This window comes from Podarcis muralis, chromosome 2 (genome assembly GCF_964188315.1).
Source record: "Podarcis muralis chromosome 2, rPodMur119.hap1.1, whole genome shotgun sequence".
In the NCBI taxonomy this organism is placed as follows: domain Eukaryota; kingdom Metazoa; phylum Chordata; class Lepidosauria; order Squamata; family Lacertidae; genus Podarcis; species Podarcis muralis.
In genome coordinates, this window is record NC_135656.1 from 118,823,722 (window position 1) to 118,840,756 (window position 17,035).

Sequence of the window (17,035 nt, forward strand, 5' to 3'; positions counted from 1 at the left end):
TGCTGTAGTGTGGTGTAGTGGTTAGGAGCGGTAGTCTCGTAATCTGGGGAACTGGGTTCGCGTCTCCGCTCCTCCACATGTAGCTGCTGGGTGACCTTGGGCCAGTCACACTTCTCTGAAGTCTCTCAGCCCCACTCACCTCACAGAGTGTTTGTTGTGGGGGAGGAAGGGAAAGGAGAATGTTGGCCGCTTTGAGACTCCTTTGGGTAGTGATAAAGCGGGATATCAAATCCAAACTCTTCTTCTCTTCTTAAGCAGCACATAAAGAGAAAGGGCTTTTAGAAGAAGGGGTGAAAGTCTGACTACCAACAGTCTAACTACCACACAAATAAGTGTGACTGGTTCTTTGAAACCCAAATATGGATTTGCAGCGATGCCTCCATTAAACATTATGTGTCAGAAAATAAGATTGTGTAAAAGTATTTGTTGTGAACCTCTGGTAAATATGAGGAAGCATAAAGACTAATATGGTTGGTCAATAATATAGCGGGATCAGCCTGTGATGAAGCAATGTAAAACCTTATGCCCAAAGTACCTATGGCCATTGCAGAGCTATTATGAATTCATTTTCAACATTCATGATTTATGTGACAGGAAGAAAGATTTAAATTTAAGAAGCTACATTTGCAAGGCAAGTATGTATTTTTCATCATTGCTGTGCAGGACAACAAGAGTAATTTAAGAATCAGCCTTTGTTGTCAGAGGCTCCATTGTGTTCAGATCAGGCCTGACTACAATTATGGGGCTCATAGAGAAGTTACATGACACCCCAAAAATATTTAGTTTCACTGGGCCTTTATATCAAAAATGCATTTTCAGAGCCCACATGTAAGGTTAGGAGGAAGCCTAAACCCATTACTTCAGATCAGTTATGGTGAGTCACTTAAATGCATCACAACCCACCAAAATCAACCTTTATGTTAAACGAGATCTTGAACCAAAATGAGGGTGCAGGGCCTGCATGAAAGATCAGTGAAAATCAAAACCCATTCTTTGTGTTCAGGATTAATGCAATGGTCACACAGAATGGTCACAACCAGCACTAAAAACAGGGTGATTGGGCCCCTACATGGAAAGGGAAGTAGAAGGGGCCACACAGAAGGCCAGGGAAACTCTGAACTTTATGATCAAGAACAATGAGAGGTATCACACAACCTACCCCAAATACAATCTTCACATTCATTGCGCAGTTGAACAAAAATAGGAGTTCAGGGGTCACATTTGATGTTAGGGGAAACTCTAATCCATTGTTTAGGATTGCAGGATTGCAGGGGGATCATACAGTAATAGAATTATAGAATCCAACCTCTGCAATGAAGGAATCTCAGCTAAATCATCCACAACAGATGGCCATCCAACCTCTGCTTACAAAACATCCAAGGAAGGAGGGTCCACAACCTCCTGAGGGAGGCGGTTCTAGTTGCTTTGAGTGAAACAGTTGCTTAGAGTGGCCACAATCTGCTCCCCCAAATGTTTGTTGTGAGACCCTAAAATATTCAGTTTGGGGAATCCTGTAGATAAACATGGTCCAAAGTATGGTCAGGGCTTCCAGTGAAAATGAAGAGAGGAACCAATCACTTCTCATTTGTGGTGTAGGGTGTATATTCTGTACTTCTTACCAGCTGAAACTGTTGGGGCAATTTGGAAGAAAGGTCTTGTGGGAAAAGCCATGACTACTGTGCCACAGAACCTGGAAGGTGGGCTTATAGGAGAGAAAACTTAGATAAGGGCTCAAGGGGAATCAGAAGGAGAATAAAGAAAAGTCCTTGAAACAATAGACTTTGTTATTGCATCAACAGCGAAGAGAGATCTGTTGACACACTAACAAAAGTTGGCTCACTCAGAAACACCTGAAGAAGTATATTAAAAACTCAATGGCTGGCCCTCAGGTGCTCCTACAATCTCATGATTAATCAGAGCCCTGAGAATTGGACAAGAAAAGTGGTTCATCTGCAAGAAACTTTTCAGGCACAGTGTAATAAATTACCTCACTTTAGCCTTGATTCTGATGTTTGGCTGATTTGTCTAAATCCCTGGTGATTTGGCAAGAATAAGAATAATTATAAGGGGGAGATGCATCACCTGAGTCTCTGTGTGGCTCAAAGCACAGGTGCAGACCTGGAGGAAAACATGAGAACAAGAATGCACAGAAATGGCTCCCTGGTCTTTACATGGGTCAGCTTGACCTTTAAATGGCAACATACTCTTTTAATGTTCCACGAATGCCACCAAAGTAGTGTGAACCTTGTTTTCCTTAATTACCAGAATCATAGTGATGTATTCTCCCCAAACTCAAGCGGTATTTTTTGTAAATGTCCAAACCTATGAATAAATAGCAGCACAGAGTCATTCATTGCACTGTGCTGGGGCTCTAGGGAGAGAAATCTGGTGCACAGAAGATCCTGCATCAGAAAAATGTTGAGTCAAGATTTAGCCAGTAGTTTACATCAAACTAAATAACTTTAACAACAACAAGAAAATACATGCCCTCCAAAATATCATTAAAAAGCATTTGCAACTAATACACCAGTTCTAACACCAACAACCATGTCCGAACATTCACCCTCCCTTCCCTACAAGCTCAGTTACTCAATGGATCTGGTTCTGCTTACCATAGAATAGATGTAGGATCTTTACAATTGCTGTCTCACCTCTGTTGGCCAAAACCATCACTGTGGTGCTGGCCTTCCTGGCCACAAAGCCAGGAAACACAATGAGGAGATGGCTGGGGAAGAGTCTGGCCGACTCCATTGTCATTTCCTGTTCCATTGTCCAAGTTGCCATCTGCACCATCTGGCTGGGAATCTCTCCACCCTTCCCAGAGTCTGACATGCATTCCCAGCCCGGAGAGATCATCCTGTAATGCAATGAAGGGTCTATTGCCATGTTTTATGGTGTCCTTGGCTACATGGGCTTCTTGGCCTCCATCTGCTTCACAGTGGCTTTCCTAGCCAGGAAGCTGCCTGGGGCCTTCAATGAAGCCAAGCAGATCACCTTCAGCATGCTAGTCTTCTGCAGCGTTTGGGTCTCCTTTGTGCCCTCCTACCTGAGCACAAAGGGGAAATACATGGTGTCCGTGCAGATCTTCTATCTTGGCTTCCAGTGCTGGGCTTCTGGGCTGCATTTTCTTTCCCAAGTGCAACATTCTTGTGCTGATGTCTGATCTGAATGCAAAGGCATATTTAACAATAAACAACAACAAAAAGCACCTTGAGCTTTAGTGCACACATGTGTACCCAGATAGCATGGGGCAAGAGGTAAGTTTGGCTAAGCCGTTGGACATATCCAAAGCTTGTTTTTCAAAAAGTTGCATGCATTGACTTCCAAACTTTCCAGTGTGCAGACTTGGAATGTGACCTTCCCCACATCATGCTTCACTTTCAGCCATGTTTGGAATTCAAAATTAATTCAGCAATCTCTTCCCACCTTGTTTGCTTTCACCAGTGTCATGAGTGCATGCAGGAGCCAGGCCCTGTGACTTGTAGGGCCTCGCAGGATTGGGACCTTCCTGAGTTTGACGTGGAAGGGCAAGGCATGGCAACACAGGTGAGGCTTGACAGAAGACTTGTAGCACCTGGTGGCAAGGGCCGGGAAGGGTATATAAGACCAGCAGTTCCCTCTGGCTCTTTGCCACAGCAACACGCTACCCACCGATCTGTGCTTTGGCTTCCTGACTCCTGGTTTCCTGATTCATGGGCCCTTGGCTTCCTGACCCCTGGACTGCTGTCCCTGGACTGCTGATTCCTGATTCCCGACCTCAACCCCATCCTGATGTACCAAGCCAGGACTCTGACTGCCCGTAACCTGGACCGTGACAACCAGCTACCCTTCTTGCTCTTCCTCCCCCTTCTCTTCTGGCCCAAGCCTTGAGGAGCTGCTTTTTGAGTGGAGTTTACACAGAGAAAAGCTGATCTGGTTAGAGAGAATAAGGGACTGAAGTCACGGGAGCATACTCGTCTGCTCAAAAGATATACTGAGTTGGAATGAACTTTTTTCCAACTTCACTATGAGAAGGAAACACTCCCACCAGGAAAATTTCAAGTGTAAGGGAGTTGGGCAATCGGGGTGGGCCTGGTCTGGGCAAGCGGTTCAAGCAGTGGTGGCGACTTGGGCCCTGTACTGTGGGTGCCCAGCGTGCGCAGGCAACGCCACAACATTATGACATCAAGCAGGCTCTGGTGCAGGCCCAGGGCCCAGCCCAGTTTCTAATGGGGCAATGGAGTGCCAGTGGTAAGCTGGTAGAGCCTGGCAGTGGCCGTCGTGCAACAGCAGCAGTAGGAGGTCGTGGCCGGACACCCACAGAAAAAATAAATGTGGTTGCCTGGGCTCCCAGCATCCCCTGCAGTTGGTGCCCTTGAGTTCAAGTGAGGAGGGTCTGGCATCTCAGAATTGGTAGCTAGAACTGGGAGTTTTCACAAACATGTTTTCCCCAACTACTACCCCTGCACATGAATATTCATAAACTGTTTAGGGTGTTGTAGAGCTGCTGTTTCTTTCCTTTGTAATTATCAAAATCATAGTGATTTTCTTCTATCTTCTCAACTGAGCTCCAGAGACTTCTCCACGAAGCGCAGTTGAGTGCACTGAAGTAAACATGAGAATCAAGAGCAATATGAGGCAACATCTTGCATTTGGCAAAGACTTGGGTATAAATGCCTTTTGTTCCAATGAGAGTTTGGGTAGGAATTTAGATCAGGTGAATTGGACAATGAAGGTGTGAGGTTGACTTCTATCCCCTTCAAATCTGAAGCTCCATCCACATTAGGAAAGCAAAAGAGTTTGGCTTCATCAAGTAATTCTGTGAGATGAGCAGTCACAAGGAAGGGAGCTGTTCCAGAATGGGATTGCTACTGCTGCTTCTGCCTTATGTGGAATGTGGAATGAAGGTGAAATGCCCCTTGACTCTGGAGAGAGATGAGCTAGACCCATTCTTTTATTCCAGACCAGGAGACCACCTCATTGGTGGGGTCATCTCTGCCACAATGGCTATATTTATTCCACACACTTTCAAGGAGTCTCCTTCTACCAGCTTTAGACAGTAAGTCATTTTATGGGATGGGGTTAGAGATGTTCCTTTAGCTACCAAATGCATGAGTCCCAATTCCCAGGCTCTCTCCTACTCAGAGGCCTGTGGCTAAAGGGCTTCATTCTTGGCTTCGCAAGTGGAAAAGGCCAGGGCACCTTCTGCATTGCTGCTCTTCGCTGTCCATGACCCTAAATTGCGACCAAATCCACTACAAACTTCAGGAACATGGTAGCCTGAAATATCTGATGGAAACCATTGTAAATATCTTCTAGATTTCCTCTTTACTGAGCATTCAGTCTGATTATTTTTCTATTTACTTTCTATTGCGCATTTGTACTGATTATTTGCATTCCCCAGGTAGGGAAGGTTTCAAAAGGTATGTTCCAAAGGAACCCTCCAATCTTATGACACTGCAAAGTAAAAATAGGAAACCATGGAAATGGGGAAACTACAGAAAGTTCACCTTCATTTCTGTGGCAGACTTGCCCACCCCTGCTGCTTTTGCTAAGCAGAGCTCTGTCCATGGATGGGCTCCTGTGGAAGGGAAAGGAGCTGAGTTTCCTCCACCACCACCAACAGAATTTCTGCCAGGAAACTGCAAATTGTAGTTCTGGAAACAGTTTGAGGAAATGGTCAGAAAGCTCTTGGGTTTCAAAGGGGATATTGAAGGACCTGGGTCCCTACCTCCAAAAATGAATGGTGGAGCAGGATCAGTCAGAGGGCTAATGCTGTCAGACTTCTACTAAACCTCAGCCTATATATATATATATATATATATATATACAATTTGTTCAAAAAAAGTAGCAAAATTCCAGTAATTTCCGTTCAGTGAAGAAAACTTGGGTGCATCTTAAGCAACAATATGAATGCTATGAAGGGCAAGGCTGCTGTGAAAGGACATCACTCAGACACAGACATGGCACATTTTTGCTTTTTAAAACTTAATGATTTTGTTTTATTAACCTGGAAATTCTAGGGTCGGGTTATTTGTGTCTAAAGCTGTGATGAACCCTAGGATTTACATTATCTAAATACATTACATTAACTAATACATTATTAGTTGTTATCACTGATTTCAAATCAAGCGAAGAGAACTACACACTCAGAGGACCCCACAGAGAACATCAAGAGCACAAGGGGGGAAGAGAGAGCAATAGATGTTCCATGTCATTTAAAAAGCCTTTTAAAAATCCTTTCCTTTTTAAAATGAATTTTTATTGGTTTTACATAATTTTATACATTTTAACTTACAACATTTCAAAACATTAAAATAATAGGTTCTTTCAAACCTTCGTCCCTCCTTCCCTCCTCCCATGGGTTCCATAGTCAAAGAAAATGTATTCTTTTATCTCTTTCTGCCTCTTTTACCATTATCTATCTGTTATGTATCCATAGTTACCAAAGTTCGTTTCACATTACCAGTGCCATCGTATCCCTGCCAATGATTTTAACTGCTTACAGTGGTCTTTTAATTTTATTGAAAATTGATTCCATTCTTTTAAGAAATACTTGATCTTCCTGCTTTCTGATCTTTCCCGTCAGTCTCGCCATTTCTGCGTACTCCATCAATTTAGTATGGCATTCTTCTCTGGTCAGCACTTCTCCCTCCTTCCATCTATGGGCTAGAAGCATTCTTGCTGCAGTCGTTGCAGACATAAAGAGTCTTTTATCTTCTTACAGTATCTCTTCACCTATTATACCAAACGGAAAAGCTTCTGGTTTTTTAACAAAGGTTTTTTAAAACATTTTCTTTAACTCATTATATATCATTTCACAGTAAGCTTTTACCACCCAACAAGACCACCACATATGAGAGAAGGTACCCTCTTTTCCTAAAAACCTTTTATCTCCTATGGTTCTTTGAAAGTCTCTGCATGTCTAATTCCATCAGGAAAAATTCCCTCTACTTTAGTTTTGTTTTCCAAGCGATAATGGGTAGTGATTGAACAAGGCTTTCCCACCACTCAGGCATCATAAAGTGGGGATTGGCTGAAAACTTCTGAATCTGGATTAGTGTTGGCATGATTAAATTCTAGAAGTTGGATCCAGGACTTTATATTATCCTTAGAAGCTTGTCCAAAAAAAGCAAGAGTTGGAAGTGATATATTCACTGAATGCTGGAGGATAGGATCTGATATGTGCATTTTTGCAGGAAAGGAAGAACAAGGTACTGGCTACCCCTGTCCTTCTTCTTTGCCATTCAAGAGATTAACCAGAATCCCAGGCTCTTGCCCAACATCACTCTGGGCTACAATATCTATGAGACCTTTTTTCATGGAAGGATGACGTATGAAGCTTTGGTAGACCTGGTCTCTTCTAGACAGGCGAATGTTCCAAACTACAACTGCGGAGGACAGAATAACTTGATTGCTGTTATTGAAGGGGCTGACTCTGACTCTGAGAACTCCATCCAGATTTCAAGCATGTTGAGCATCTATAAAATGCCACAGGTAGGAATGGAGATGGTGGGATCATCTGACTGAGGTTCTCAGCCATGTAAGTGTTGGGTAGTGTCAACTCAGAATGAGGAAGACATAGGAAGTCAAGGGATTGAAGAAAGGAGATAAGGAATGGTCAGATGAATTGCTGTGCTCTTGTTGATACAACCTGTCTTTCCTCCCTTCCATTTGTGTCAAATGTTGGGGTGTGTGTGTGTGTGTGGGTGTGTGTGTGTGTATGCCTGTGCATATAAAATGGGAAGGAAGGGAACTTCAATTGTAAAAGGTAAAGGTAAAGGTACCCCTGCCCGTACGGGCCAGTCTTGACAGACTCTAGGGTTGTGCGCCCATCTCACTCAAGAGGCCGGGGGCCAGCACTGTCCGGAGACACTTCCGGGTCACGTGGCCAGCGTGACATCGCTGCTCTGGCGAGCCAGAGCCGCACACGGAAACGCCGTTTACCTTCCCGCTAGTAAGCGGTCCCTATTTATCTACTTGCACCCGGGAGTGCTTTCGAACTGCTAGGTTGGCAGGCGCTGGGACCGAACGATGGGAGCGCACCCCGCCGCGGGGATTCGAACCGCCGACCTTTCGATCGGCAAGCCCTAGGCTCTGAGGCTTATATTTAAAAAGATGAAAACAGGAACTGAGGGAATACATAAACATAAAAATGGGATCGAGTCTTATGTGCCAAGGAAAGTTTGGGCAAAAAAGTATGTCTTTACAAAACAGATATATGTTATTGGGGGTAAGAATTATTTCGGCTTTGATCCCAAATATTGCAAGCCAACAGTTCTTCTTTTCTTGCCAGGTCAGCTATGCTTTTGGCTCCCATGTTCTGAATGACAAGAGGCAGTTCCCCTTTTTCTATCGGACGGTCCCCAAAGAAGAGGCCGTTTACCCAGCGATTGTCAAGTTGCTCCATCACTTCAGATGGACGTTCATTGGTCTCATTGCTCCAGATACTGAAAACGGAGAGAAGTTCATGAAGACATTGACACCTGTGCTATTAGAGAGTGGAATTTGTGTTGCCATCTCAGTTAGCATTCCACAATTGAATGGATTAAGTTTGAGACTCAAAATTCCTCAATTAGAAAGGTGGGGACAAGTCCATGTATTTTTTTATTATGTAGAAACTACTTATTTCCTGGTGGGAATAAAACTTGCAGAAATGATATTTGAAATGCAGGGCAAATCCACTGCAGGGGAAGTCTTGATCACAACATCGATGTGGGATTTGAGTGTAGAATTAACCCACAGTCATTTCCACAGTATTCTTTCATTCTCTATTGGGACAAATAAATGGGCAAAATATGATAATATTGATGCCTTTTACTTTGCACTTCAGCAGTTTTGGGAGGAAGCTTTTACTTGTTCCTATACAGAGCACACATTGTCAGTGAAAAGCTGGACAAGATGCAGAGAAAGAGAGGAATTGGAGATGCTGCCCCAAGACCATCTGGAAAGACTCTTCTCTCTAAACAGCTACAGGATTTACAACACTGTCCAAGCTGTGGCCCGTTCCTTAAATGCTGTGTATTCCTCCAGATCTAAGTGGAGGTTGAAGGACAGTCTGGAAGTTCAAAGGCTACAGCCATGGCAGGTATTTCCTTTCCCATCACAGACATCATTGCCAAACACAACAATCAGTTGTACAATTCCTGAATGGTTGCCTTGAAGATTGTCTAGGAATGTATTGGGGAGGTGAAGTTTTGAAAACCCCTTTGTGAAGTGCCCTGAATTGGATCCATTTACCTCCTCTCAGATGGTAGTTTCTCTGGTAACACTTCCCATCACTGGCTGAACCTCCTCTTTGCCTTGAAGTGTGTTGCTGGAGCCTGTATTAAGTGCCTGAGTAACTCGTCTTCTCATTACAATATATATATGGGGACATTCGTCATATTTGTGGCGTATTTGTTTTCTGATCCCATTAATATACATTAAAGTAAATTTTTATATACTGTATCTTGAATTTTTTTTTTTAGACAGAGCAAATAATAACTGCAGTCATCGTCTGAGGACTTTCTTCATGTGCCTCCTTCATGAGGAGTCTGGAGGGTGGCAACACAAGAATGTGCATTTTCTGCAGTAGCTCCCTGTTTGGAGAATGCTGTCTCCAGGGAGGTTTGTCTGGCACCTTCATTATACAACTTTTGGTGCCAGGCTGGAGTCACATGCAGCTCAGAACACAGAGGCAGGCAGTACTTAACTATTTATTCAAGAAAACAGCATATGACTCAGCAACACTGAGTCTTTTCTTCTTTTTATAGTTTTATTTATACTTTTCTAATTTATACATTTCATTAGTTTTACAATCATTTTAATATTGCAAAGTTGGACTTCCTCCCCCCTCTTTCTCCGGTTCCTTAAATTTACTTTTTTATATCATCTGCATATCCAAATTCATTAAATTTGCTCATTTAATTATCTACTTTAAATATATATTCTTATGAAACTGCAGGTTATTACAATAATCCTGTCAATGTTTTTAGATGTTTGCAATTAATCTGAAAATATTCAATAAACCATTTCAAAGTTCTTTTATAAAAAGTTTGTTATCATGATTTCTTATTCTTCTGGTAACTTTCACCATTTCTGCATATTCCATTATATTTTGTATCCATTCTTCCTTTGCAGGGACTTCTGCTTCATTTCTTTTTTAGGAGAGTAGCTGCTGTAGTTGCAGACATAAATCAGTTTCTGTACAATTTAGATACCTCTGTCCCTATCATTCCCAAACAGTCCTTGGGTTCTCCAGCAGCCTCCGGACCCCTCTCTTCTGCTTCAGTCTCAGTGTATGAACTGCTCCCGTCACCAACTCCCCATGCTCACTAAACCCTGTTGCCCCTTCACATTCCAGCCCCTCATCAAAATCTTCTTCAGTATCCCATCACCAATGCCCTGGCTCTGAGCCTTCCTCCCATGGGGATTCCCTTGAGGGTTTGCTGCCTGGTGCTTCCCACAGTTCCTCAAACTGCCCAACCAATCCCTGACACGCTGTTGCCAATCCCAAATGAGAACACATCCAAGCATGAAATGTTCAGAGTTTAATAGTCAGTGTTGTTTTCCCTGTTCTATATGTGGCTCTTTTCTCTGCCATTCTAGCTCCACCCTTTCCTGGGAGACGCCCAATTTTATAATTCTTCAATGGACGGAGTGTATTTGGATGAGAAGGGGGACCTGGCAGCTGACTTGGACATTGTGAACTGGGTGGTGTTTCCCAATCAGTCCATCCTTAGAGAGAGGATTGGGAGCATCAAGAGACAGAGATCCCTGGACCTAAAGTGCAACATCGACCATAATGCCACTGTGTCCCCCAAATGGCACAACCAGGTGGTGGAAATAACGGGAAATAACTTATTTTATTAGATTTCCCATCCGATAAGTTCCAATCATGTTGCCATGTTTTGTGTTGCACTGCCTTCAAATGCTGTCTGCATTTCTTGAAGATCCCTGTGGGTCCCTGTGAAATTCTGTATATGTGTGAATCAGCTACTATGGGAGTGCAGTTTCAAGGTGGTTTGCTTCTTTTGGTAACTAGAAGACGTAGCCACTGGTTTTCCCCATCCCCTGCCATATTTAAATCATAAGAAATCTAAAATATGTAGGAGAATGTGGCTTATAGCAGCCTCAGTGCTGGCAATATTTCCTGAAATGCTCCTGTAAATCCATGTTCTATGGAACAACTTCCAGAAAAATGTTGAAAGATTTGTTTGCTAGAAGAGATGGCCACCTAATCTGAACGCTTCCAAGGAAATTTAACCATCCCTCAACTTTTGCACTTAGATCCTTTTCTAACCCTTTTAGTGAATGAAAAAATATTTTTAGGAAATATTGTCCCAGCTCCTGTTCAAACACAGGTGGTAGGGAGAGGAACCACTTTACCAGTTAATTATTATTTCTACCAGGGGCAGCTAATATCAGGACCTCCTTCCCCCAAATTCTATGTGGCACCTACCACCCCTTTTTTTAAAAAAAAAGCATTATTTCCTAAAATGGTTTTACGGTGCTCCTGTATGTCTTCTGCAAGAATACTGTGATGCTAAAAGGCTTTGTGATGCCTCCCTCCTGATCAAATATGTTTGTTTAAATATGGTGGGTTTTTTTAACTCAATCTTATTATGAAATATAATGTAGCGGAAAATAGCTGATGGGACAACCTACTGGGTGGCAGTAGGTTTGAAAGCTGTGGTTCTCAATCATGCCCACTTTGAAAATTTGGCCAAACCAACAGAAGGTTCCACTTGGGTCACTATGGCCCTCATCAGCTTCCCCAGATAAATACAGTGATCATGACACTTTATCATGTACAAGAGGGGAAACTGAAACAGAGCTGAGCAACAGGGGAAGGGAAGCAGAAGGAATTAGGGCTTGGAGCAAACAGGGAAACATTCTCATGAGAGGTTTTCCTGCAATCAAGCAGTATATAAATGTGGCCAAAGATAATTAATTAAGTAATACATTGCTATCATCCTTAACACATCAGCCTTAACACGTTTCCCTTGATGTCCCTTTATGCTCAGCCCCTGCCTACTTCCAAGTGTGTGGAAAGTTGCCAGCCTGGATTCTTCAAGGTAGTTCAGAAAGGAATGCTGCTCTGCTGCTATGACTGCGTTCCCTGTGTGGAAGGAACAATGGCCACTCAGGAAGGTGGGTGACACCAGAAAAAAGACCTGCCCTTGGGGAAGAGGACAAAGGACCTTTCTTGTGTCCAGAGTCTATTAAAGGGGAGTTTTTTAACTGATGCACTGCTACAATACAACTGGGCATTTTCCCCATTGGGTGTACATATATGCTGTATTGACACATTGAATGACAATTAGAAGCCTACACAGAGTGGGAGAAAATCCTGAGACGTGTGAATTTGACAGCACTTTGGCTGTTAGTCAAACTTGGCACAAGAGGCACCATGAACTCTGGGGTGATTATCAGACACAAATATTTTAGGACCCTAATCCTAACATTGACATCCTTTGAGGAAATGGGTCGCCATGGTTTATCATTATTTTATTCCTGTCAGAAATATTAGTGAGGTCCTCTTGCATTGTGATTCCCTTAGTATGCGGAATCCTCTCCCCATTGTTTTTACCACCAATTGACAATATACCAGTTGCCTCAGGTTTTCATTGTCCCGTAATATTAATACCAATAAATGCTCTCCCTGGTTATATGCAATGATTTTTATTGAATATAGTTATGCTTTCTTTCATTGGAGACCACTTTGGAGAGCCAGTGTGGTGTAGTGGTTAAGAGCAGTAGTCTTGTAATCTGGGGAACCGGGTTCCTGTCTCCGCTCCTCCACATGCAGCTGCTGGGTGACCTTGGGCCAGTCACACTTCTCTGAAGTCTCTCAGCCCCACTCACCTCACAGAGTGTTTGTTGTGGGGGAGGAAGGGAAAGGAGAATGTTAGCCGCTTTGAGACTCCTTAAAGGGAGTGAAAGGCGGGATATCAAATCCAAACTCTTCTTCTTCTTCTTAATGAAAAGCAGTACAGTAAACTTGATATTCCTTGTGTTCTTTCCAGATGCAGAGCATTGCACCAGGTGTCCAGAAGATCAGCATCCAAACAAGGACAGAGATCAATGTCTCCCCAAGACTATCACCTTCCTGGCATATGAAGAAGCTTTAGGGATCTTCCTAGCTTCCTTTGCCCTATTCTTATCCTTAACAATGTGTGTTGTGCTTGGAATATTAATTATATTTCGAGAAACTCCCATAGTCAAAGCCAACAATCGGAACCTCTCCTATATCCTCCTTGTTTCCCTCCTGCTTTCCTTTCTGTCCTCCTTCCTCTTCATTGGCAGGCCAAGGAAAGCCACCTGTCTTCTCCGACAAATGGCCTTCAGCATCATCTTCTCAGTTGCCATCTCTTCTGTGTTGGCAAAAACCATCACTGTGGTGCTGGCCTTCCTGGCCACAAAACCAGGAAACACGATGAGGAGATGGCTGGGGAAGAGTCTGGCCAACTCCATTGTCATTTCCTGTTCCAGTGTCCAAGTTGCCATCTGCATCATCTGGCTGGGAATCTCTCCACCCTTCCCAGAGTCTGACATGAGCTCCCAGCCCAGAGAGATCATCCTACAGTGCAATGAAGGGTCTATTGCCATGTTTTACGCTGCCCTTGGCTACATGGGCTTCCTGGCCTCCATCTGCTTCACAGTGGCTTTCTTAGCTAGGAAGCTGCCTGGGGCCTTCAATGAAGCCAAGCTGATCACCTTCAGCATGCTGGTCTTCTGCAGCGTTTGGGTCTCCTTTGTGCCCACCTACCTGAGCACCAAGGGGAAATACATGGTGGCTGTGCAGATCTTCTCTATCTTGGCCTCCAGTGCTGGGCTCCTGGGCTGCATCTTCATTCCCAAGTGCTACATTGTTGTGTTGAGACCTGACCTGAATACAAAGGAGCATCTGACAACAAAAGCTGGTTCTTAAATTACTGATTTTTGACAACTGTTGTCCTGCACAGCAATGATGAAAAAGACATACTTGCCTTGCAAATGTAGCTTCTTAGATTTCTGATCGTTACTTTTCAAACCTTTAAGAAGTGTCTAAATGTTTAAATTTTATTTTTAATTGTGCTATTTTAACTTGGAAAGTTGAGTGCCTTCCTCTTAAAATTCATACTCTTTGGCATATTTATTTAATATGAAAATTGATCAGGACTGCTAAAACAAAGAGAATAAAAAAGTGGAATTCAGTAGTGAAATCTTTTGATTCAAGAACAGTTAACAGAGGGCACAGACACATTATTTACAGATATATATATGGACGCGGGTGGCGCTGTGGGTAAAACCTCAGTGCCTAGGGCTTGCCGATCGCATGGTCGGCAGTTAGAATCCCTGCGGCGGGTTGAGCTCTCGTCTTTCGGTCCCAGCTCCTCCCCACCTAGCAGTTCGAAAGCACCCCCAAGTGCAAGTAGATAAATAGGTACCGCTTTATAGCGGGAAGGTAAACGGCGTTTCCGTGTGCTGCGCTGGTGCTGGCTCGCCAGAGCACCTTCGTCACACTGGCCACGTGACCCGGAAGTGTCTCCGGACAGCGCTGGCCCCAGGCCTCTTAAGTGAGATGGGCGCACAGCCCTAGAGTCGGACACGACTGGCCCGTATGGGCAGGGGTACCTTTAACTTTTACATATATATATATATCTATCACAATAGGAGGGCTATTGGAGTGGGGAATAAACATGGTAGGAATAATTTATTCCCTATTGCAAAACTCCATTTAAAACATGTTGAACTTTGAGGTTTGGTTTGCTCTTCATTTTAGATAGAATTAATATCTGTATTTTCCTTCACAAACGTTATGGTAAGAAGACTTCTGTTTCAGTGTATCTGAAGAAGTGTGCATGCACACATAAGCTTATACCAAGAACAAACTCATTTGGTCTCTAAGGTGCTACTGGACAATTTTTTACTTTTTTAATGTAAAATTGAGTTATAATGGCTGGATTTTAATTACAACATGAGAAGAAAATATCATTAAATGAAGCAGCACTGTAAAGTGTCTTGGGATAAGGATCACCTCAGATGCAGAAAAATAAACTGAATTTTCTTGTGAGAAATTCATGCATGAGATATTATTCACAGAACAATCAGTTACATTCCAAGCTGCAACATGACAAGGAAGGAAATGGGGGTCCTTTTGAGGGGGGGCATCATAGAAATCTAATCAACGATAAAAGTAATACTAATAATTGTCTTAACAATTCTGATGGGCTCCAAGGTGTTCGAGGGCTGAGAAAAATGTCTAATAGTAGGCAAATACACAGCAAAAGGCACAAACAGAATAGGATAATGGGATAATTTGAAAAATCTGTTTCAAAGCACAATGCAGTGTGTGAGGGGAAAATCGGAACTATGAATGCAGAGAAAATGGTTCTCTCTTCATATAACCCTTTTGAGAGTGAGAAGAGCAAAGCACATCGGTTTAAATAGGCTTGCTGTAGTGTGGTGTAATGGTTAGGAGCGGTAGTCTCGTAATCTGGGGAACTAGGTTCGCGTCTCCGCTCCTCCACATGTAGCTGCTGGGTGACCTTGGGCTAGTCACACTTCTCTGAAGTCTCTCAGCCCCACTCACCTCACAGAGTGTTTGTTGTGGGGGAGGAAGGGAAAGGAGAATGTTGGCCGCTTTGAGACTCCTTCAGGTAGTGATAAAGCGGGATATCAAATCCAAACTCTTCTTCTCTTCTTAAGCAGCACATAAAGAGAAAGGCCTTTTAGAAGAAGGGGTGAAAGTCTGACTACCAACAGTCTAACTACCACACAAATATGTTGGGAGTCATTCTGCACTGAAACAATAAAGATGTTTATACCTTTAAGAAAAGTTTTTGTGAGCTCTGGGCTGATTGGATGCAGCTGGCCATGACTGCAAAAGGAGAAAAGCTGCAGTTGGAACTTTGCCTCCAGGAAAAACACCCACAAGCTTTGCTGTTTGTTGTTTTGAAATAAAACCTTTATTCGATTTGGTTTTACACCGGTCTCATGGTGTCACAGTCTTCTGTTCATCTGCCATCAGTGGAAAATCCTCCTCTAACAAAATAAGTATCACTGGTTCTTTGAAACCCAAATTTGGATTTGCAGCCATGCCTCCTTTAAACATTATGTGACAGAAAATAAGATTGCGTGGCGATTCCCGCCCCCTCCCACAGATGGAGTAAATAAAGACACCGGACACCAGGATTTAGGTTAATGGGCGAAAATGGCCACAACTTTATTGATTACAGGTAAGTGGTATTGGCTTTAGGCATTGGCCCTAACAGACTATCCGGTCTAACTGGGAAGGGTTAAGCACCAACAGGGGGAGCCCCCGAGATGCACATCCCTAGGCGCTCCCCAAGGGGTTACCACTCGGGAGCGCGCTTTAGGCCCTAGCTTCCGTAGGTTTCGGACGAGGCGACGCCCCCCGGAGTCCTTTAACGAACTACCCTTCAAGATTTGGGGGAGGTGATGGCGTTCCTCCCCCCCGACTTCATTTGCATAACAATACCCCTGCCAATGCCTAACCGCCAAAACCAAGGAGTTGTGAAGTTTTGCTACGAGGTAGGCGGAAAAACCAAGTGGCTTCAAAATACAGCCAATTAGCCAAATGGAAAAACTCCTACCAGGCCCCTTGCGGCGACCAGCCGAAGCCCATAGCAAAGTCCGAATGCAAACCTAGAGGGCGGGTGGGTGGGAAACCGCAGCTGCTGTAGGAAAGAAAAGGGGCGAGCCAGGACTGCCCCGACCTTAAGAGGACCTAGTAAGCCCGCCCCTAGCACCAGCCGATTGGCTGGCACTGAGGGTGATGAATATTAATGAGACTGGGGAATCCCTGAGTGCCGCGGGGCTGGCGCCAGCCCTGTGAGATTGTGGACGGGGGAGTGAGCCCGCAACACACACACCCCTCTTTAGGTCGGGAGTGGCTTTGTGTAAACGTATTCATTGTGAACCTCTGGAAAATATGAGAAAGCATAAAGACTAGTATGGTTGGTCAATAAAATAGCGGGATGAGCCTGTGATGAAACATTGTAAAATGTTATGCCCAAAAAACGTATAGCCATTGCAGAGCTATTATGAATTCATTTTCAACATTCAT

General features: G+C 43.7%; 1 protein-coding gene across 1 annotated transcript; it reads left to right on the forward strand.

Moving 5' to 3' along the window:
- Positions 1–4,838: 4,838 nt before the first annotated feature.
- On the forward strand, positions 4,839–13,894 carry LOC114591125 (vomeronasal type-2 receptor 26-like). Its single transcript, XM_077923607.1, has 6 exons — positions 4,839–5,038; positions 7,179–7,476; positions 8,276–9,067; positions 10,570–10,797; positions 11,988–12,114; positions 12,990–13,894. The coding sequence occupies exons 1-6, from the start codon at positions 4,839–4,841 to the stop codon at positions 13,892–13,894; spliced, it is 2,550 nt and encodes an 849-aa protein (XP_077779733.1).
- The last annotated feature ends 3,141 nt before the right edge of the window (positions 13,895–17,035 follow it).